This window comes from Heliangelus exortis, chromosome 3 (assembly GCF_036169615.1).
Source record: "Heliangelus exortis chromosome 3, bHelExo1.hap1, whole genome shotgun sequence".
Taxonomy (NCBI): domain Eukaryota; kingdom Metazoa; phylum Chordata; class Aves; order Apodiformes; family Trochilidae; genus Heliangelus; species Heliangelus exortis.
The window spans coordinates 34,832,285-34,855,314 of record NC_092424.1 but is presented as its reverse complement, the minus strand read 5'-3'; the positions used below and the strand labels follow the sequence as shown (position 1 = coordinate 34,855,314).

Here is a 23,030-nt window from a genome sequence, read left to right as displayed (position 1 = left end):
GCCTACAGAGAGACTGGACTGTCCACTACAACATTTAAAAAAACCCAAACCTGATGAAATACCTAACATTAAGCTGGGTAGTGTGGTGGCTTGTGGCTTCTTGTGCAATAGGCAGCTCCAATAGATGGCAACTTGTCAGTCTTTCCAATTAGACACCATTATTCTAAGCCACACAATGATTAACAAGATAAGAAGCCACAGAGCCAAATATTATCTGAAAGCAAGTTTTATTCTGACCAGTCTAAAAATTATTTTTATCAATGTTACTGGTTAACTGAAAAAAAAGGTCAAGATTTTATTGAAGAAAAACAAAGCTGTCAGTGTGGTACGGTTAAAAGATCAGGCAATATTACTAAGGCAGAAAGTATTATACTTCAAATAGTTGTGAGCTGCACTATTTTCAAATAATTAAACTTAACTCAGCAAGGCATGCTGTCCTTTACTAACAGGTAGCTACCAACCATTTTGATTTTAATGTATAAAATATATTAAAAAAACCCCAACAAAATAATTTTTCACTAACATTCAAATGCCCCAACTATCCAAAGGGAAACGTGTTCCTTATCTCTAACGAGGTATGAGAATTTAGCCAGAGGAAGCATGTTTTGAGAGCACATAGTTTTACAGCAGAATATATGCAGAGGATCATCTAAGTCCCTCTGTACCATGCAATGCCTCATTATGCTGATGCCTGTGACTGTGCTTTGCTTATGTGTGTTGTGAAATCTTACATTATCTTCACAACCATTAGTGAAATGTGTCAATTAACCAAATTAGCCAAGGTAAATCCTTCACGTAGGCAAAGTGAGGGTAAGTACCTTCTCCAAGATTAGAAGAGTCTGTTACAAAATGAGGCAGAGTTCAACTCTCGGGGCATTTTGTGTAACCTCTGAGTCCAGAATCAGAACTCGGGATCTGCCAGACCAGAGTGAGACAAGGTCCTGATGCTCACTGACATGTCCGTGTTCCCAGGACACATCACACTTCACACATAATACAAGAGCAAAATGCCAAATGGTGCATTAGGTGAACTTAAGATGCAAGGATAAAAATGCATTGTATTCCCTGAGCAACAGTAAATGTCTTGCAGGAGCCTTCTATTTCTCATGCTTTCCTTCTACCAGTTTCATAACCACACTTGAGGAAAGAATTGGACCAGTGGTAGTAAAAAAAAAAAATTATTAAAACCTACCCAAAAAAAAAACAAAACAAAAATCAAAAGACAAGATGCTAGGATAGAGGCCGAAAATAATGTGCAAAGTTCTCTAATGCTTTGATATGACTCAGTTGTTCAGCCTTGTCTTGAATACACTGCTCAGCCCAAGTCAACACATCTTAAAATAGATACATAGCAGAAGAAATAACAGGGTCCAGAGACGTGCGGTGAAAATGATTAGAGAGATGAAGAGACTTCTGTATGAAGAGAGATTGAAAAAGTTAGCACCATTTAACTCAGACAAATGACAAGTAGTGATGAACATGCTAGAGATACAAAACACAGCAACTGTTTAAGGCAGATAGATCTAATACAACTAATTAGCAGAAGAGATAGTATATGAGAATGGAAAGGTAACGTCTTTACAAACACGAAATGTGTTTCCTTTTATTGAAACATCTTGGGGTTTTGTGGTATGATCTGCCTCAACTCAACATTGTAGCCTAGACTTTAACAGGATTTGGAAGATTAGCCACTTGTGTAGATAATAAAAGTACCAACATTTGCATTAGATTAAAACAATATACACCTGGAAATAAACCCTAATTATTTCAGGCACACAATAAGCACAAAATGGCACTGCCTATGAAAATCTCTCCTTTGGTGCTCCCTGTACCACAATTTAGCTGGAACTTCAAAAAAATTTTAAATACTGCTGCAAGCCCATTTGGCACAGATTTACTTAAGGTGGAAATGTGTGTATAAATATAAACGAGAAAATTCTTCACTTGCTCATCCACTTAGATTTTGCTCTTTCTGCTCTTCTCCTTTGTCTTTGCTGTCCTCTACACCTCTATCTTTGTGATGTCAAGTATACATCTTTCTTTCTCCCTCCAGATTCTGGTTATGATCAGTGATTTCCCCCTCCCGTTCTGGTGATTGATCAGGGGTGCCTGGTGTGATCATCAACAGTGTGATCACACTGTCCTCTGAAAACACAGCAGCCACTGTGTGCCACATCATCCATGTGGCCACAGAGGTTTAAAAGGAAAAAACCCTGCAGGGTCCTTTACACATTTCTATTAGAGTGCATGGGAATCCTTCAATTTCCTAGAAAAAAGCTATAAATAGAGAAATACAGATGATGACACCTGTATTAATATTAAATATGAAAGCAATACAAATGTAATGCCATGATAAATATCATTAAATAATGTAAAATTAAATGTTAATTACAGTTGTCTGTAAAATTGCTTGCATATAATCAACATAAACTGTCTCATGAGCGGTGTGGTTGGTGACTAATGACCACAAACAAGGAGAAAGTATACACCTTCAAACCTCCCAGGTGGCAGAGCTGTTGCAAAAAGCTATCACTCCTTGTTAGGCTTCTGTACTATAACACAAGGCAATCAGTATGAGATTATAAAAGTTTTACATGTGGTTATGATCAAAGAAAAAAATGAAGAAAGTGCATATTTTGTTATTTTTTCCATATAATAAATGGAACTTTCCATATTTAGTTCTATGAGACTCTGAAAACTGTGCTATGCAGATTGCACAGTGCTCTTCCTTTTTCCCTACTGGACCAATATAAAACAAACCATTCATTAGCATTAAAAAAGAAATAAATACTGTTTTATGTAGTAAAAGTAGTGGCGAAAAGGACAGAAGGACCAAGCTTTGCTGCTCCTTTATTTCTGGTTCATTTGCAACTGGGCAGGGTATGAAGTGCCAAAAAAGTACACAGACTTGTTCCCTATCAAGTAATTTGCTATCAATGAGGCAAAGAAAAGTTTCCTAACTGATCATATTTAGTGTAACAGCATGACTTGGGGGTATGGTATTTCCTCCTGCTGAGCTGCCTAGGGAATCTGTCCTGAGGAGGTGATTAAGGATCACCATGGTTGAACCCAATACACCTCATGATTAAGTCAGGGATCCCACTAATGCTTCCAAAGCTGCTGAAAGATGAAGAATCAGACTTACTCATCTAGCTCTTCCTCTTCAGCTTTAGAGGTATCCGCATAGAGGTATTTGCTCATATCCACGGGTCTGACATTCTTCCTTTTTGCAGGTTGTGGAGGAGAACCTTTTACAGTTACAAACGTTACAGGCTCAGGATCTGGCTCATCAAATGGGTTCAAGTACTCTGAGGCATCTTCATCCTTGAAGGGATTGTAATTATCAACACCAAAACTTTCTTCTGGCTTTGAAGATGAAGCTATTTCAGTGTCCCGTTCTACCAAATAACAACAACAAAAAAAATCATTAAATGGTTTTAACATAGAAAAAACCTGAAAGCATTCTATCACTCTGTTAGCTGTTTGGGTTTTTTTTTTTTTTTTTTTTTTTTTTTGTTTGTTTGTTTGTTTTTTTTGAAGGCTTATGAAAAGGTCTGCTTCTTAACTCTCAGTACCTAAAGTCTGGCTCTTAGATGAATTTTCATGCTTTGTTTATTTACCATTTAACCCTGTTTATTAAAAAATTGGTCAAAAGGACATTTCATCTAGAGTATACTGAATAGGTTTCATTCCTCATTTCCTAATGCTCTTATTTGCAGTGTAACACTAGTTTTCTTATTTTTCATATAAATGGTACTGAAACAAATTTTACAATGTTTTCCCAAGCAATTAGCCATTCTGTATCCTAACAAAATGTTTTTAATTATTTATTTGAGCTTTTAATAAAGAAAAAAGATATCCTGTATTTTATATTAAAATTACATTTGCTGGATATTAAAAATGGTGATAGTAAATACATGGTCTTTTCATTTCTTAAAATGACTGGACTAAAAATCAGTTACTAGGTATGACCATTAATTGCATTTCAAAACATACATATTTTCACTGCTAACTGCTCCTGGTAACAATACATAGTCTCACAGTAAAAATGAATTTAAATTAACCCTAAAGAGAAAAATAATCAAATTATTATCCATTATTTGGGCTGCACAACAAAAAGTTATTAGCATCTTGGAGCTGCATGCAGTTCTTTAGAGAAAGAGTCACTACAGAAATAATAACACAGAAGTGAATGGTTGCTGGATATTGAATAATACAAATCCTCATACAACAATACAGTAATTCTTACAAAGACACTTAAAGTTAATCTTACTCTTCCTGAAGCAACAAATGACCAGCTCAATATTGGATTTGAGATACTTTCAAAATCTATAAAATAGGAACCTCAATCTAGTGTTATTAAAACTAAATTTCAATAACCACTCCCACATTATTCTTAACCAAAAAGTGTTTCTTTTTTAGATGTTACTAAATTGAAAAGAAGCATACCTTTAACTTTAAAAGAAAAAACTCTACAAGTTTTGTAGCAAGGCTCTAGAAATAAAAAAGATGAAGTTTTAAGTGTGTTTCTTACTAAATGAGTATTCAGAAAGACAAAATCACCAGTCACCCAACAACTGGAAGGACCAGTGGAAGAAACAGCACTGTTGTTACTTCATTTGGGATGGATTATGTACTGACAATGCAGTGAATTGCTAGAAAATGTGTTCTCTACTCTGCCAGTAAACTTGAAATTTACCCTGTCTCCAGCCTGAGTACAGCTGAAGGTGATGGAAAACCCTGCCCCATGTAGTGTGACTGACTATAATCTACTCTTTGAACAAGAGCCAGTCCTTGCTGGACAGGAATATGGTCTCCAGCTGCAGGTAGCAGCCTCACTTATCTGCACACTGGACTGGTCACCAGTGTCTAGACCAGGGCAAAGGACTGGAGCTGGGAAGGCTTTAGTCCTAAAAGCAATCAAGACCCATCAGGGACTGGAAAGATTTTATTTTAGGAAGAATCTTAGTCTCTGAGGTTAAAATATGAAAAACCAAGACGAGCACTATAAAATTAAGTTATCATATTGTCTTATCCATTATTTCTAAGGATCTGTTTCTGAAAAGAAGGATCATTTCTCTGGTCAGAAAGCAGAAATCAAATGGGTTTGGATGGAATAACAGAATAAATTAATCAAAATCTTATGTAAGCCCAATGTGGATCCTCGGGATATAAATCATTCATCTGAGACTGAGGGCAAGCTCATCTGGGTGAAACAAAATAAAATTCTACTTTGCCAGACAATACTGCAGGCTTTACTGGGTAGATACACCTACAACTGCACACAGTGCCTGTGGAGTTTCCCTCTGGTGATTATTCAGAAGATTACTTTAAAAAATTTCCTTTAATTCCAGTTGAGGTTTGCAGTTTCTTATTCTCACAGCAATTCTCTCTGGTCCAATTTAGCATTAAAGAAGCAACAGACACGATACACATCTCTCTTGTGTATCTCCTAAGTTCTTGCATTTCAGAACACAGCTAACACTGTTTCAAGTCAAAAACTGGAGTGAAAAAGGAGACTGGGAAGTGTAAACCAGACACTGCACTGAAATGAGGTGAAACAAAGGTAGCCCGAGATCACAAGAAGTTGTTATTATTATATTTAATGGTCAGCCTTTACACTATCCAAATGCATTCTAAAAAAACCCCTAATTAATCAAAATTGTTGTGACTAACAGGAAAAATGCAAATAATCAGGTTTGCAAGAGTAGTCTTTACTAAAAGACTACTATTAATAGAACCTACAGAAGAGGTTCTGTTAGTGTCCAAACCTGTTAAGCCTCACTTGAATAACATAAAGCAGTATTTCAGCTGTGTCTCAGGAGATGAACATACAGACAAACTACTGCAGGATAAATCAGGGTGTGTATTTGCAGAATGTCAGATGTAGTGTATGTATTTGCTCCTTCCCCAGAGTAAATACAACATGCTTATCCCTTAATAAAAGGGAATAAACTATTGGGCATGTATGCCAGGAGTATGTTACTGCACAGCAGGTGATACATATTAAGCCCACACCCTAGTTTATATATGGTGATTTTGTTCTTAAGCCTGCATCCTTACAAGAAAAGGCAACCATTTTTTTTTTCAGAAAAAGCCACCATTAAGTCATACTGGATGTCTACAGTTTACCTGAGAAGGGAACAACAATCACTCAAGGCAGATATTCTTAAAAGCACAAATATGAATAAATCAAGCAAGAATCCCTTGACAGTACTATAAATGAAACAGAAGAGAGCCAAACAACACAAACATAAGTTTTCATTTATTTAAGCTCAGACTGGAAAAGAGGTTCTACACTGCTTTACTGACATCATTCCAGTGTCCAGTGCACGTGGTCATGTCAAGCAGAAGTTCCACCCTGCTTGCCCTGAGATGTCCTCAGTGCAGGTATCTGCAGCTGAGCTACACTCCCTTTACAGACAAAGTTGACAGGTAGATGTTCAACTTGGTAGTGTCTAAAATCTGATAAGCCAAAACCCACCCTTACAGTGTAGGTATGTGTGATGAAGCTCATGACAGTCAGAATACTATTCAAATGTTATCCACACATTTAGAGATTTGATGAACTAGGCCAAGCAGAAATGCTTTTGAGATCTGCTCTCAAAAGATAGTTCCACATAAAAAGCAGCAGTAACCTATGAAATGCAGAAAAATGACTGATGTTTGTGTTCTTCAAATCGTGCAACTTATGATGTTTAAACCAAAATTTTTCCTGTTTTAAGCTTTGCTCAAATACGAAAATATTTTATCAAGACAGTGCACAACTATGAATACCTGCTTCTGCAATTTGATCACTGCACCTGCACATGAATGTGTTGATAAATACACATTATCATATCTCTTGCTGATAACTTGCAAGCAGTATTCAAACAAACGTTACTAGAAGGAATGTCAGTAATATTTCCTGAAGTTAAAAACATTCTGGGAAACAATCTCTTAAAGCTATACCTAAGCTTTTCTTTTCAATTGTCTTTTAAGTGCATCCTGGAAACAAGGAGTTAAATGCTTGTTTAAATCTGATAAATTTTAAGGGGCAATGCAAATGTTTTTTGCAATTCTTTCTATTTCAACACTATGGATCAAGTGCTGTAACCCTAACTAGGACAGAATTCCCTCATTCATTGGCTCAACGGTTAACTACAGGTTTGGCCTTAGACACAGAGCATTGCAGATCAGTGCTTGGAGGCTTGTTATTGATTGAAAGATTTCACAAAATTCTACACACAGGCTAAAATTAAAAGAGCTTCTACAAGTATAATTTTCAAGAAATTTTATAGGCAGAATTTTGCAGGGGCTCCACTAGAACCCATTTAACTTGGCTGTTCATTCTCTCTCCTCCTGTTGCCCAAGATACAACTCAACCCCCCCTCTGCTTCCTTCGTTGTCCCCACAGGAGGGAGGGTCCTCACCAAGGTCTCTAGGTGAAACCCCATGGGGTTACTGACACCCTTTAGTCCTTAGGTAAAGTGAGGGTCATTGCTTTGTGTCTCTGTAACAAGTTAAAGTGCTAGGACAGAGACTCAACGACACTCCTCTTGAAACCTCAGCCACTGTTACCTTCTCTGTAACAAAAGACACTTATATTTTCTAAAGGACCTAATGGTGCTGGGAAGTGCATTTTGGGAGGCTGAACACCCAACAGCTTGAAAGGGGCTTATTTCTCTCTTGGAGTTGATTTCACACTAGTGAATCAACACAGATTGCCCTGCTTCCCCCTCATCATTATATAACACAGGATTTCAGTCTCTACTTCAGCTAGTTTTCTTTCAATTACAGTTAAAAACAAAACAAAACAAAAAAATAACCAACCAAACAGCAAAAAACGCCAAATGTTTTGGCACTCCAACGGTCAAAAACCCAATAATTTTGTATGGTTAAGTAACAAAGCCAAAGGGGTAGGAGTGACAAGAGGCGAGGTAGAAGTATTACTACAGCAAAAGCACCAGCTGCTCTTGTGCCAGATTCTGGCAACATTACTTGCCCTAACTCCACTGAGAAAGACTGCTTGTGATAATGACTCTGGCACTACCCATCTGCACAATCAGCCTTCGAGTTCCCAGAGGATGTCCAGAAATCACCCTGCCCTTCAACCCACTTGCCTTTTCTAACACAAACATATTGTGACACATCCCTTAAACCAAACAAAACCCCCACCAAAACATTACTCACACCACTTTCCCCTTGGCAAAAGATGAAAGAACAAGCCACATGTGAAAGATATTTAGTTATGCCATTTACTGTACTACTGGCAGGCACACAGTCATGATGGTGATGTGAACGGCGTAACAAACAGCATAGAATAAAAATCTAACTTCCCAGTACTTCTAGAAAGCATAATGATTGGCATCCCAATAAACCACTGATGATTTTTCTCTCATTTTTATTAATGCTCACACCAGCAACATATTGTATTTCATTAGGAAATACAATAAGAAGGGAAAGAGTAATCGTTTTTCCTCTATATTGGTTCTCCTTGGGACTATCCCTAAAAGGATTCTGGGGTCCAGTACTGCACTGTAGCACTGTTTTCATTTGCAGTGTAACACAGGCTGCAGGGAGCTCAGGGGTCTACACACAAAGGTAAGAAACCCATGTGTAAACACTGTTTTAAATGAAAGGGAGAGGCAGTGCCAGCAAATAGATACCCCCATGTCTCATGTGTACTGCAGAAAAGTTGTGCACTCATCATAGGAAACTTCAAAATTTGTATTCCCCACCAAATTAAAAAAAAAAAGATAACTGGAGTGTAGAAAGTGCATTGTTGTTTTCTACTTGCAATTGTTGTTCTCCAAGTAAAATATTTAGCACAAAAATTATCTGATTTTAGAGTTCTGTCGTAACATGACTAAATGACAATCCAAAAGGCAGTCTTCATATGATCATCTACATATTATCTAGCATAAACCTGTAGAGATATACTCTCTCTACATATATAGTTGAAAAATGCTTTTGATTTTCTATTTCTGATGTCTAACTAATCTACTATATACAGAGAGTACAAGCCTCAGTTTGACATGTCAACCAAGAAACACAGCTGAAGATTTTTTTGAGCTGAGTTGTTCATGTGCACATTCTGCACATGTAACATCATTTGCACTTAGGACTTTTTAAACCACAGCAGCATCCAGAAACAGCTTGCTGATGACCCTCTGCCATGCACCGCGCCCACATGGATGCTGGAAGCATTCACGCCTTTAGTTTCTCTCCACCCCACATTCCCAGGGTTAGGTGATTATGGGATTAGGAAGATAGAGGGAAAGTAGCTGGTTTGTGAACAGGCACAAGAAATATCTGTCTAGGAAACAAGTATCTACTGGCAAGTAATCCTTCTTTCTCTTTGAGTGACTGTCAATACATACATATCCATACCCTGGGTGACTCGAAGCATTCTCTCACCAAGCATGTTTGTGATGCTTGATAGGAATATCAGGTTTGATAGGAATAAACCCAGAGTATCTCTGCCAAGCAGCACATTGTGCCTCCTAGTGTCTGATGGCAAAGGACTCCACTCAGGAGGTTCCAGGTGGCTGCTCTGCACACCTTGTAGAAAGTATGTGACAAATTCCATAGAAAGCCTCTGAACTTTCACTAAGTCTAATTCAAGATTTTGTCTTGTCAAAATAAAAAGATAAAGCAGTCTTATGTGTAGTGAATAGAAAAATACTTCATCCCAGCACACATAAAAGGTTACTCTCTTGATTTTGGCAGATCACAAGACAACTGAAACAGGTAACGAACGTGTCTCTTCAAGACTGCCTTAAAGAAAGTCTGCCTTAAACTCCTGAAACTCTGTGATGCTCCCAGGCTCCTGACGTGGCCACCAAATAGGTCACATTCACTTAAGGATGCAAAGCCAAACAAGCAGGCATGGTCTCAAAGAGATCCCTAAAAAGAGAGCAGCAATGGAAGTTCTACTGAGGTCTCAAAGTAGAATGTATGTCCTAAACCATGAGGGAATATACCTGCAGCCAAATGGGAAACAAACAGGGCAGCCTTCTGCAGTAGGACAACAGGGTGAAAAGATCTGCAATATTGTGTAGCTTCAAAATGTCCAAAACAAAGGGAAATCTCCACAAAACAGTAAGATCTAGGAAGTCCCCATATAGAGACACTGATCCAATTAGCCATAGACATACATAGCAGATTCCTGCTGTTGAGAAGATCAGAACTGTCTCATCTAAGATGTCTCAGCACTGTTTCTATTCCCTTAACTTTCTGGGGAGGAAGATGACTGGAGGAAAGGCACATGTCAAGATGGCCAAGCAAGGGAAGATGAACACAACCAGTGCCCATTAAAGGGACAAAACAGCTCTGGAGTGGAAGAGCCACCACTTCTTAGATGTGCCTGAGGTGACTAGAAGAATCCTTTGGGAGCCACTATTCATAATGTAAAAGCTTTAAAAAATGCCACTCCAGATGTCTCATTACATCTGACAGCCTGAAATGCCTCAGATCTTCCACCTGGTTCAGTGATCCAGAAAGACTTACTGCTGTCACGTGAACCTGACAGAAGCTCCATCCCTCCCAAATCAAAAACAACTTATGACACAGTAGGAACGACCCAGTGACACCCTGTTTATCAAAATCCCTGTCATGTTATTCTATGCTGACTGCTGCATTATGGTGACAACGTGTGGGAGGAATATGTGGTACACACACACCCAACAACTCAGCATTGCTGCCCACAGTCAAGGTGATGGGACTTCTTTAGGGACCCAACAGTCTAAGCCCTGTTCAAGTACACAGAACAGATCCAGAGGAATGAAGAAGTGTCCATGACTATGGCTGAAGATGGCACCAAAGGAACTAAAATTGACAAAAAACCCATGATACCCATATACTGGGAGACTTTTGGAAACATAAGCAGGTTGATGTTGTGGATGTAGGCTGCTCACAGTGAGGTATCAGGCTACTCCAGCACTAAGAAACAGCACCAGTTTTTACCTCCCTGCCCCTAAGATAAGAAGAAACTGATTCTTAGTTGTTAATATTTTGTGGTCAGGACACCTGCTGCTTTCTGCAAGAGTAGGTTCTCTCTGGAAAGAAAATAAGAGCTGGGTTTAGAAAACAGCAGTTTAGGTAAATGGGATTTTTCCTCCAGAAAGAGGGGAGCTCTTTTTTTTAGAGGAGAGAAGGTAAAAAGGAATATAGGCCGAGTCTCTTAAAACAAGCTGTTTATGGACAACTAGATGGATGAGAATAGGTGTTTAAATCCCTGGTTATTCTGCCTCCTTCTGTGATTTTAAGGGTATTCACAGATAGGGAGCTGACATGAAACGAAGCAAAAGATCCAGACATAAGAACCTAGTCTACATACACTGGTATCTACAAAGCTGAAACAATTAACTTCTGCAGCTCTTGAAACACATGACAACTTCAGGAGTAAGAAGGGGCCTAGGATAGTGGCTTTATGGCTTCAATGGACAAATACAGAATATAGTGTCAATGTCCCTGTTTGAGAAATAAAAGCTGTGAGACTACACCAACAGTCGATGTAGGACAGGACTTGGATCACCACCCACGTTGGCCTCTGTAAGACACAGAAGGCAGAAAAGCCATCCTTTAGGTAAACACACAGTTTGTTCAGAGAAAGAGAGTAACCACAGGTGGAAACTGTAGCTCAGAAATGCATCCTCATTAGACCTGGAATTAGAAGTCACACGACTGTACTTTGGGCTACTCTGTGTGGTTCTTTTTCATCATCATTAGACTGTCAACTGGGGTTTGGTAAAAGGTGGCAAATGTTTCTTGGTATTTTCTGTGGGAGGAAGTCTTGAAACTTTGAAAAGGAAAAGTTAAGTATAGCTTCAAACTTGGGAACTAAGTATGGATTGTTACTTCAAGCAGCTGCAAACTAAGAGAGTCATACAACTTTTTTTTTTTTTTTTTTTTTTTTTTTTAGTGGCAGCAGATGGAAGCCTGCATATCTGGACATGGAACTGGGAAGAACAGAGATGGCTGTTGTCTTGGAGCTCCTTTCTGGCCTTACGGCCAAAGGCCTATCAGATTAAAAACTTACAGGAGTTGTACTTCCCACTGAAACAGAACAAGAATGGGCATGTTGGTCTGGAAAGGGGATTAACACCTACCACATGGTGCAAGGCGCAATGCCAGAAGGCTTAACTGAGGAAGCCATAAAAGCAAAAAAAGAAGAATTAAAGAGATAAAAATAAATCACAATAATGAAGATCAATGTTAACCAAGAATTGCTGTGATGCAGTGAATAAAGTTCTGATATAAACCAGGACCCAGGTGAAATAGATATGCTTTAAAGGATGAGTTGCCCATGTATATCACATGTGAGTACTTGTAACACACCTGACAGGTCTAGAAGTCTCTGGTTCAACTCTATCTGCTACCCCTCAGTGGCACATACACACAAGGATATGGGTCAAAAGATAAATCAATTTTCCAGTGGCAACTGGATCGCTGCTATTGCTGTCTCAGTACTGCATGCAATAATTGTATCAAAGTAACATGCTTCATTTGCAGCCCTACACAGAAAATAAAACCATGTTTCATTAAGCATTTGCAATTAGGAATGAATTATGTAAGGCAAATCTCTTACCTTCTACATCAGGGTCTCCAAACGGATTTAATTCTGCTGTGTCAGGATCACCGAAAGGGTTTGTACTAGAGTTGGCCAGGTCATGCTCCTCTTCGTCCAGAAAGTTAAGCTTATTGATAAGCTCTAGAAACAAGTTGGAATATGGTTTTAATATAGATACAAACTGTTCATCTGTGTTTCAAGCTCAAAACCCCCTGTACCAACAGTCCTTTGAACACTGCACCAGAGTATGGCACGAACTGCACAACTAAGCTAATGCACTTCAGTGGTACGCCAACAAAGGAGGAAAAAAAAAAAGTGAAATGAATGAAACTTCTCTTTGCTGATCAGAACATTATGTAACAGAAATTACTACTACAAAAGCCTTCTACTATCTTCATTTAATAAATTTTACAGAACATTTAACAAACTAAATACAACAATTTCTTTGTGGTTGTTCACATACATGTTAACTATCGGCAGGAAATTTAAAATTTTGGATGTAACATGCAAGTAAAATCAGAGAGGGGACATTCTGTCAAGTATTATTGACTGCACAACTAATGTTTCAGGCTTGTGCTCTGGGGGGCTGTTTTTTAATTTTTTTTTCTTTCTTGTTCATTATCAGATGACAACGGAGCTGTAGAGGACATAGGCTCTTTCTCTATCCTGTTGTTACCTGTTGGATGCACTACAAATTACTGAGAGTCATGCTGGGTGGAAGCACAGAGATAAAACTGACAGCTGAATGCAAGCAGAAGTCAAAAGGTAACAGGTCACAGTAAATACAGACAATCAGAAACAGAAAGAAAGGAGGAAAGCTCATAGACCTTCAGAGGAACTGGCTGATTTAGCTGAAGGCATATTTGCTTGCTTTATGTAGTCATCTTGATCTTCATCTAAGCTGCTCAGAGCATTCAACTGGTTTACAATTTCTGTAAATAGAAGCCAGTCAAGACAAACGTAAGGCAAGGGCATTTAATGACACAGAAGTGGAACGAACACTGTTACTAGAGAGTGACAGAGAGGGTAAAAGAGAACACACGTGGAGTTAATTAAAAGAATACTTTTACAATGTGTCCTTACAATGATATACCTACAGCAAAACATCTATGTAGGTGCTTTGCTGATAATTTAACAAGAAACTCAGTTAACAGACATAAACAAAACCTAGCTGGATTTCTGGTGTCAGCAACAGTAACTAATTTTATGAAGAAGAGTAAGCACATCAGTTCAAAACATAGATGAGTTAGATATAATTTAGACTATTCCTATTCATGAAGAAAACCTGAATTTTAAACTATTGTCAATCAACAATTTACCTCCCTTCCAAACCCTTAAGGCTACCGAAAATGTATACATATACATGCCCTTTACATATTTTATGTATACACAGACACTCTAGTCATTTAATATTTACAATCATTCACCACTAAATTCAAGTTGAATTTATCTAAAGGTTCTAAAAAATATGATTGCTATTGTGCTATAAAAATGCATACTGAATGTTTATATATATCCTGCAACACTGTGCAAGTAACACCTTACTATTTAGTAAAATCTTATTTTACAGTTTATCCATAGTGGAGAGCTCTGAATTGTCATGACCTAATTACTTTTAAAATGTGGTAAGGTTTCATTCTAGCCAAGATGTTGGCACCTCTGTAATTCTGTAAGGAAATAAAGAAACAAAAAACAACTAGGTCTTGATGGCCTCTGCCCCAAGGGGAAAAATGTGATCTCTGATCAGATTCATTAAAATCTCTACTAAACCAGTCCTATCCATAGCATATGACAAATGCAGTTTAATGGGGATTGAACCTAAGGGATCTCTGAAAGACCTCAAGCACAGATTTCTATGGAGAAGAGACAGCTTTCCTCATTCTTCCAAGCTGACAAACAGGCATGAGAGACCTGTGCAGGAGAGAGGATCAAGCTTGTTGAGTATCACTGCTCCTCTGACAGTTTTTTTTTTAATCTCCTGTCTGTTGTCATTCTCCCAATGAAATAAATGGATGATGTTCTCTGGTGTCACCAGTGAAGTTAAAGCTACAATGCCTTTACTGCACACTTCTCATGCCAGTCATTCTTGGATTTCCTTCAAAATTCAATTTCTTGTGTATACAGGAACTTCTTCATAAAACTTTTAGTTCACTGCTGTTTTCAGGTTGACTTTTTTTTTTTTTCACATTGATTTTTTTTGGAAAAGCAAACATCTGTCACTGATTCTCATATGTTAATCTTCATTCTACAAACTAGCTGCAAGGAGTAAGGTATCAGAGTGAGGTGAAAACTAAGTAGCATTGTGACTGTCCCAAGTCACGTTGGTACCCACAGCCCCAGAACTTCCTAGCTGGGGGAACACATGCTTTTTTACAGGGCAACACCACCAGCTGACACACTGACACAACTCCTGATTTCCTGGCTTCACAGACACAACAGAACTTGAAGAGGAAAGCAGAGTCCAGAGCCTGAAAATATTTCAGTCATATGGTTAAAAAACTTCCTTTCCAAACTGCTTTGCCAATACACAAATTACCAAGTGAAATTATGCATTCTGCCAATATCTATTAGACATAATCTGTACTGACAATGACAAAGCCACATCAGAATTCCTCTGACCATACCTCCTAACTGTTCTTGACCTTAAAACAAAAATCTGCTTAGATGGGATTACATTTATATCTATCTACACAGAGTTAATTTCACCCTTCTCACTTCCTTATTTTTAGCTCCAACAAACAAGACTATCGTCCAAAAAAATAACACGAAAACTTCCCCAAAACTTAACATTCTCAGTACGAGATCATATATACACCTTAGAGATATGAACAGTATAATACCATCTTCTGGGAATTTTTAAGACACAAGATACACAATGGAAAATACTTTGCTCTTCTTAAATAAAACAGAGTTGACCTTATAAAACACTAGTACAAACGAACTACTAGTAAACGAATTACTAGTTTAAAACAGGCTGAGATGCTGACATGATTTACAGTTCATTATGCCAGCATGTGAAAAAACCCAAAACAATTACAATTCAGTTTTTATTGTCAGAAAATAACAAATTAAGTTCAGAGATTTAAAAAGAGGGAATTCTTTGATGTGGTCTGAATCACCTGGTCCCATCTGCCAACCTAAACACCCATATGCACTACAGTGTTTCTCATTACAATATTAAATGGTTTATGTCATATTCTGGAGTGTGGAAACAGTAGGTTGAAGATTTATGCCCTACATTATCTTTTATAAATCTCATTATCTACAAATGTATATAAGCTTGTTCTACAAGTATGTCATATAAATCACCGGTTTGGTTTTTTTTTCATTCTTCTCTCTTGCTCTTTTTTTTTAAATGCAGCTTGGTGCTACACACAAAGAAGATTAAAGGTATCAGAAGCTTACATGGGAGGTATAGTTTTGCAGATGGCAAGAAAGGGTTACACATATTATTCTCCAGAAGCCTGCTCTCAAAATATACTGGGATTCAGACTACTGCAATAGTCTGGGCACATGGGCATGTTGCCGAGTCCATGTGGTGCCCCAGGACAGTCACCATGCTCCTGTGCAGATGGAACAGGAGCCAACTATTAACTTCAGCATGGGGCTCTAAGTAGCAATTAAAACATTAAGAAGAGCAATGTCTTTATTACTGCCCTAAGTTTGAGTTACGAGCCATGTTTCCTTCACATTAATGGGATGCCTTGGTCTTCAGCTGAAGACAGGATAATTCTGGGAGGTTTCTGTTCATCCATAGTAACAGTGCAGAAGCAAAATATCTGAAAACTTATTGTTTTTTTTAATTAAAATTGTGTTTTGAATAAAAAACATCTTTCAGTCTGATCTTAAGGTCAGTTGTATGGCAACAGCTTGCAGGTCAACCACACCAAATTCCATGGTGGTTTTGAGGTAGGTAGGTCAGTATTGCACCACTTATTTCATAGCTGAAGAAAGAGAGGCACAGATACTTACCCAAAGTTAGGCAACACATTAAGGAAGAGAAGCATCATTTCTTAACTCACCTGCACCATCTAGAGCCCCATTCACCAGGTCTCCCCTGTTCTCCTAGCAATGGACACATTTGTTTATCTATAAAAATGTAAATTTGTGCCCAATTTAAAAAAAACAAAACAAAACAAAACAAAAAAACCTAACTTCTATATATACTGCAAACAGAACAGTGTCTTTATCAGAGAGTTTTACAGCATCTCTTGTAGCTATGGCTTGAGAAGACATTTCAGTCACCAAGCCATCCAACACTTCTGGGAGAAGACCTTGAGTCAAAGGCAGGATAATAATCCCTTCTGCTTTACTGCTTGCACTTTACTTTTTCAAAGCTTGCTTACAAACATTAACCATTTAATACTCTCATCATTCCCTTGGCTTAGTTATGGCCAGTATCCCCACTTTACAGTTGGGAAAACAGGCGCACTGAGGCAAAGTGATTTGCCGCAGGGGACTCTGAGTCAGTGAAGGCATTCCAGCTCGCTTGGCTGCCAACACCCTAACACAGAAACAGATGAGAAAATGTTGGGAGCAGCAAGCTTTCAAAAGGGTTATGTAACTTCCTCAATTAACTTTATGGGATTCTGTGAACACCATAATTTCTGCAAGAAATTTTTAGAAGAGTACTTCACTACATCGGTTTTGTTCCATTTACCTCTTTCTGGTTTTCTTCCTACTTTTCTACAATGATTCCCACCTCTTTCTCCTTGTGCTTTATAAGCTTTTTTCCATTTGTTGTATTTACTACAGGAGTCACTCCAACTGCCAATGAAATCAGTTCTTGAACACATGTTGAAATAGATCCTTTACATTTTATTAGTAATGTTTATTTACTACCCTATGTTTTATGTTCTCCCATTTGCTTGGGAAACTACATGCACTCGTTCTCCTTCAGCATTCCTCTCCTTGCCTAACGTGGGAAAAGTTAGCCAGGCTAATGGAGAAACTCTGCAGTTGTAGCCAACACAAGAAGTCCAAGGCTGACCTTTGCCCCCTTAGTTACCCTTAACCATGCATCTACAGAAAGACCAACCTTTTCATATTGTATCACTAGAAAACAGTACCAGAACAGGCTAATCTAGGAGCAGACACAGTGTAGCTGAGAAGTATTTATTGCCTCTGCCTCTCAAGCAGGTATTGTAATGTTTGCTAATGTAGAATTTTGGCCTTTATAAAACCAAATGGAACAGTTGAAATGCCTCTTCAGGAACTCAAGCTAGGACCTTGTGCTGCACATCAGACAGCTCACCCTTCCTCACATATCTCCAGAAATGTTGACTGTTCTATCACCCGATGACCCTTCCCTATACAGGAAGGGGTATCAAGAGAAAGAAAGGAGACCTGCACATTGAAATAAAATCAGATTTCATAAAATAAAGAACTGCTGTTATATTTCATATTATCAGCATTAAAGTTACACTCAGCCCATACAGAGCTCCCAGCAGTGAATGCAGGATGTCAAGCACCGCATGCCCGGGCAAACACACAATGGTCACAGTGAATGACAGGGTACGTCTTGCTGGGGGGGCAGAAGGATGAACAAGACCCTGCAAGGATGGCAGACACTGGGGAAGAGGCCTGTCCCAAGTAAGTTTCCCAATTTATACTAAAAATTACACTTCTGGTATGGGATACTTCTGTTGGCCAGCTTGGGTCAGTTTCCCTAGGTTTTGCTTTGTCCTCCTAGCCTTAGCTAGCTCAAACTTGCTGAAGACCTCAGCCACTGTGGAAGCCCACACACCATGGCTGGCAAGGAACTAAAACAATGTGTCTTGTCAACTTTGTTTTGCTGGAATCAGGTGCAGCAGTGTCCTCAAAAACTGCAGCTTCCCTGAACAGAAAACTGATGCTATACTTTTATCCCAGAGAAACCAGGACAACTACATAGCCAAAGGATAGTGGACAGACTAGACTAATTGACATCAGCTTTTTGTTTGTTCGTGAAACATTTGTTGGCTTGTTTAAGATGTTGAATGTTGCAAAATTAAAGAGCAAGATCTGCTGCTTTTCATCTACTGTCCTTCTGCACGTGGGTTTCTCACAGTAGTCCTCAGCACATTTTCCAGGAATAGCCCAATAAAACACACTTTTGCACAATAGTTTACGTATTTATGTACCTCTCCTTTACGTGTCCTCTTCTCTGTGATTATGGGAAGACCTACTGAACATGTCAGGTTTTGTTTGGTGTTCTGACCAACACCTGAAGTATTCTGGTTACAGTGGGAAAGGAGAAGAATGGCATTTAAAAATTATTTCAGTGTGATGAGACTGGCATATCTGTACTCCCTGACCAAAAATACATTATCTCTGTCTCTCAAATTCTTCATTCTGGACTTTCCAATCCATTCTTGGCCAGACATATACACCGTAAATAGAGATTTGGTCAGGGTAGAAAATGTTTAATTGAATATGTAAAGCATGTAACTAAGGAATAACTGCTTCAGGCTGAAGCTTGAGATTGCAACAAAAAGAAGTGATGAAAGTAATGTTTAGTAACATTGAACCAATGCTCCTCTGGACTGTCAAGAACAGATTTGACAATTCCCTTCTTTGCCTGGGATGCTCTTTTCCACCTTAGAGCACCTTTATTTCAAAAGACATTTTTAAAGAGCACTGGCAGGCACAAAGAAAGAAATTCAAATATAGCATAAGGATAAATACACAGAACACAGCTGGCAATTAGAAAGTAAACTATATGTCCTGGTTTGAGGTAGTATAAAACCAGTTTTCTTTTTCTTCTAAAGTACCTGCACTTGCTGAAATTAAAGGCATATTTTTCAGTCAGTGTCTGCCTCTAGGACTGATAATGCTCCATGTTTATAGCTAGAGTATGGTACACAGAACCAAGGCCACTACCTGGTTCTGAAAATTATCTGACACTCTTCACAGAGAAGGGGAGTAAAGGGACCACCACCCGCGACCCTCCTTTAGGGAAAAATGCAGCACACAGGTGACCAAAATTGACCAAATGGAGTATGCCATCCCATATGCATCATAATCTGTGTAAATTTGAGGGATCATGAGGGTCAAACTCTTTTCATCCATGTCTGGTATCCTGGGAGCATTCCGTCTGTTCGTCTGATTTCGATCCCAGTCTGTGCCCTCCTGTGTCTGTGTGTTCCTGTCTCCAGCTCCCGTCTGCTGCTGACTCCAGGAGCCCAACCTGGGACTTTTCCAGGGCCTGCCTTGCAGCTTCAGTGGTGACGTGTTATTGGGGGGAAGAACATAATAATGCTTTTGTATACGTATGAACATATTTCATAATTTTCTTTTTCATTACTATTGTTTCAATAAAGCTTTGTAGTTTAGTTTCCAGCCCGTGCGTCTCTCTCCTTTCCCTATAGGGGCAGCAGAGGGGTTAATTGAGAACATCTGTCATTCATTAATTGCTGGCTCAGCATTTAATGGTGACATTGTATTTTACCATCCCTATGGCAAAACTAACCTGTAATTTTTGCAGCCTTTTCCTCTTGATTAACTCTATTTTCTTCATCTTCTTCATTATCTTCCTCAAAATCATCTAGATTTCCAATATCAGCTTGTTTCATACTCATCAAACTAGCCAGGCTTTGCATATCTTCATCCCTAAAAAAAACAAATTTCAAATCAGGCATTAAAATACAGCCTGTTGATACCACACATTATGCTACTGTATTATTAAAAAAAAACACAACCCTAAATATTTTTATGCTTTCTTCAGAGAGGTCAAAAATAAAATAAAGGTCGCAAAATAGATATGCTCATGTACATTAATTTCTGGAGGGAAGTTTTCTATTAACAAAATTCTAAAGGCTAAAAACAGTTCTGCCTTGCATTAAGAGGCAGTTTAACAATGGCTTCTAAAATTTTAAACCAACCCAGAAATGCTAGTAAATGCTTACCTGGTCTTCTTTGTTTAAAGAGAAAACGCTTGGTCAGACCTACGGTCACTATGCTGCACATGATGCTTATCACTGCTCTCATTCAGAACTCCTGATGCTGTTATAGAAATTAAAATCCCTTTTCTAAATATCTTAATTTGTTAGCAAGATAAAAACCATTACATATCTATGGACAGTTTCAGTTCTTACTAAACTGTATCATGAAGGCATATTTCTCTTTCACATAACAATATCTTTCATATCAAATATGTTTGATAAAAAGATGATAGCAGACAAAGATTCATAGAAATGGATGTTCTACATTTGTTTCATTAAAAACTCCAAGTACATTATATCATTCTTGAAGGAACATCAGTCTTACCTCTATTATTTAAAAACATTTCAATAGATTTGCAATATTTTTGCCTCCTTAGAATTAAACAAACAACAGACTGCCTGGCTATAGAATCTACACCTCTGCTGGGTGTAGAGTCTGGGGGTCTTGGTGGAGAGAAAGCTCAAGGAGAGCTGGCATCATGCCCTGGCAGCCAAAGCAGGCAATGAGCATATTGAGGCACACTGAAACAGATCACAAGCAACTGACTGTGGGAAGTCGTGATTCCCATTTACTTGGAGTCATTGGACTGCATCTGAGGTATTTTGTCCAGTGTTGGGTCCCACAGTACAATAAAAAGGGTTGATAAACTGCAGCAAGATCAGGAGAGGACCACTGAGATGGCTGGGGCTGAAGCACTTGGCCTATGAAGTGAGGCTGAGGGAACCTGACTTCCTGAACCTGGAGAGGACATGGCTTCAGAAAGACCTAGCAGCAGCCTGCCAGCATTAAGAAAACAGCAGTGCAAGGCACAAAGCTGGGAGACAGTGGACATAGACTGAAGTTCTCATCTGATGTGACAGGAAAACTGAAGCAGTCACCAACAAGCAGTGGGGCAGGTTTCCCAGAGAGGTTGTACTCTCTCCATTCTTCAGGGTTTCCAAACCCCAGTGGATAAACTCCAGAGCGAACTGGTCTGATCACACAGCTGACTGCTTTAAGCAGGAGGCTGGACTAGATACCTCTCCAGGTGCATTCCAACCTGATTTAGTCTATCTCTTTTGGAGCTGATCATGATAAAACCAGATGCACAGATTTTCTGGCTAACAATGCCAAGAAAACTGCAAATTATTCTGAAGGTACCACTAACAGGAATAAAAATCATGTGCTAATCATGCCTCGAATCTGCAGAGAATAACAGGCACTTGAGACATGGGATTAAACTCAGTTATCTAACATGTTGTTAAAATCAGAAACTCTTTGGGGCAGTCATTTCCTACTGTGAGTTCAAAGCACTACTGAACCCACAGTTACACAGGACAATTAAGTACTTCTATAAAAAGTGTTAACAATAATAAATATAAAATAAGTAGCTATCAGGAAGTCACAAAGACCTTTCCATTCATGCAGAATCCTCAAGGCTTCATCTTCCTGTTTTGATAACCAGGAGGTTAAATCAACTCCTTAAGCACAGGGCAAAATGTTGCATTCTGTAACTACATGGATGGGCAGGTTCTTTAATGCTCTGAAGACAGAACACTGAGAGACATTAACAGACAGATCTTGCATATCACATGGTCACATAAAGTTTAGAAATAAACAGCCTCCAAAGTACTGTTTCTCTCTACTGTCTTTTCTGTATTAATACTTTATAATATTTTCTTCTATGCTTTAAAAATAAGCTGATTTTTCATACTTCACGGCAATGGATTGGAGTATTTTCTTTACAAAATGTGTAAAATAAAAGTGAATCTCACTTTATGGAACTACAACAGCTTGCAATAGATTTAAGCAAGCCTTGTCCTAACCATCTTTTCTTGTGTGTTCACATATCTTACACTTGAATTCTCTTTTTTATTTTGACTTGTAAGACAATCTCTATTTACACATACTGGAAACCAGCACTTCCAAACACAGCAGCTTCCTTTGTTCAGGGCAATATTAAAGCCCTGATGGTAACCTACAGTCTACCTGACTTAGGCTTCAGTCTGAAATAGATCAGTTTCAAAGGGAAGAAGGTATATGTGATCCTATGTGGATCAGGTTTTACAAATTATGGCCTCAAAAAGCACTAAGAAATGAGTATAGCTATTTACTGTATAGTAATTACTGTATACTAATCAGAGAAAGGAAACAGTAATAGTAATTAATGAATCTGTGGCTTTCAAAGCATGGAAAAAAGCCTTTTTATGTCAAAATGTATGCCTCAGTATGCCTGTCTGGAAAGTCATGCAGCAGCAATGGTGCACATGTATTGCAGTAGACAATGTCCAGTGCATTCAGAATACTGAAAGGCAGAAGAAAACTGTCAGCTTTTTGGAGGGAAAAAGAGATTTTAAAAGAGTTGAAAGAGCAACTAGAGCAACAGTTTCCCCATCATCTCTTTTTGTTCTGCCATTCTCATGTTTCTATATTTTAAAGACAGAAAAGAAAAGCAGAACACGATGGGCGACAAACAATCCATCATGAAGCCACATGAAGCTGTCAACGTCTGGTATCTTAAATCTGGCAGAAATTGCAGGTGAGGTTGTAGGATCGGCAAAAATGATCTGTACCC

General features: G+C 38.5%; 1 protein-coding gene across 14 annotated transcripts in view; it reads right to left on the bottom strand.

Moving 5' to 3' along the window:
• Window positions 1-23,030, bottom strand: part of EHBP1 (EH domain binding protein 1) — a 224,372-nt gene that overhangs the window by 111,684 nt on the left and 89,658 nt on the right. For 9 of the 14 annotated variants that reach the window (XM_071740117.1, XM_071740116.1, XM_071740118.1 and 6 more), the window contains 4 exons: window positions 20,004-20,143; window positions 13,381-13,485; window positions 12,572-12,694; window positions 3,146-3,398 (listed from right to left, as the gene is read on the bottom strand). In XM_071740117.1, the coding sequence (XP_071596218.1) occupies window positions 3,146-3,398; window positions 12,572-12,694; window positions 13,381-13,485; window positions 20,004-20,143 (621 nt within the window). The remainder of the gene's footprint in view (window positions 1-3,145; window positions 3,399-12,571; window positions 12,695-13,380; window positions 13,486-20,003; window positions 20,144-23,030) is intronic. The other 5 variants (XM_071740121.1, XM_071740123.1, XM_071740128.1 and 2 more) reach the window with 1 other exon arrangement.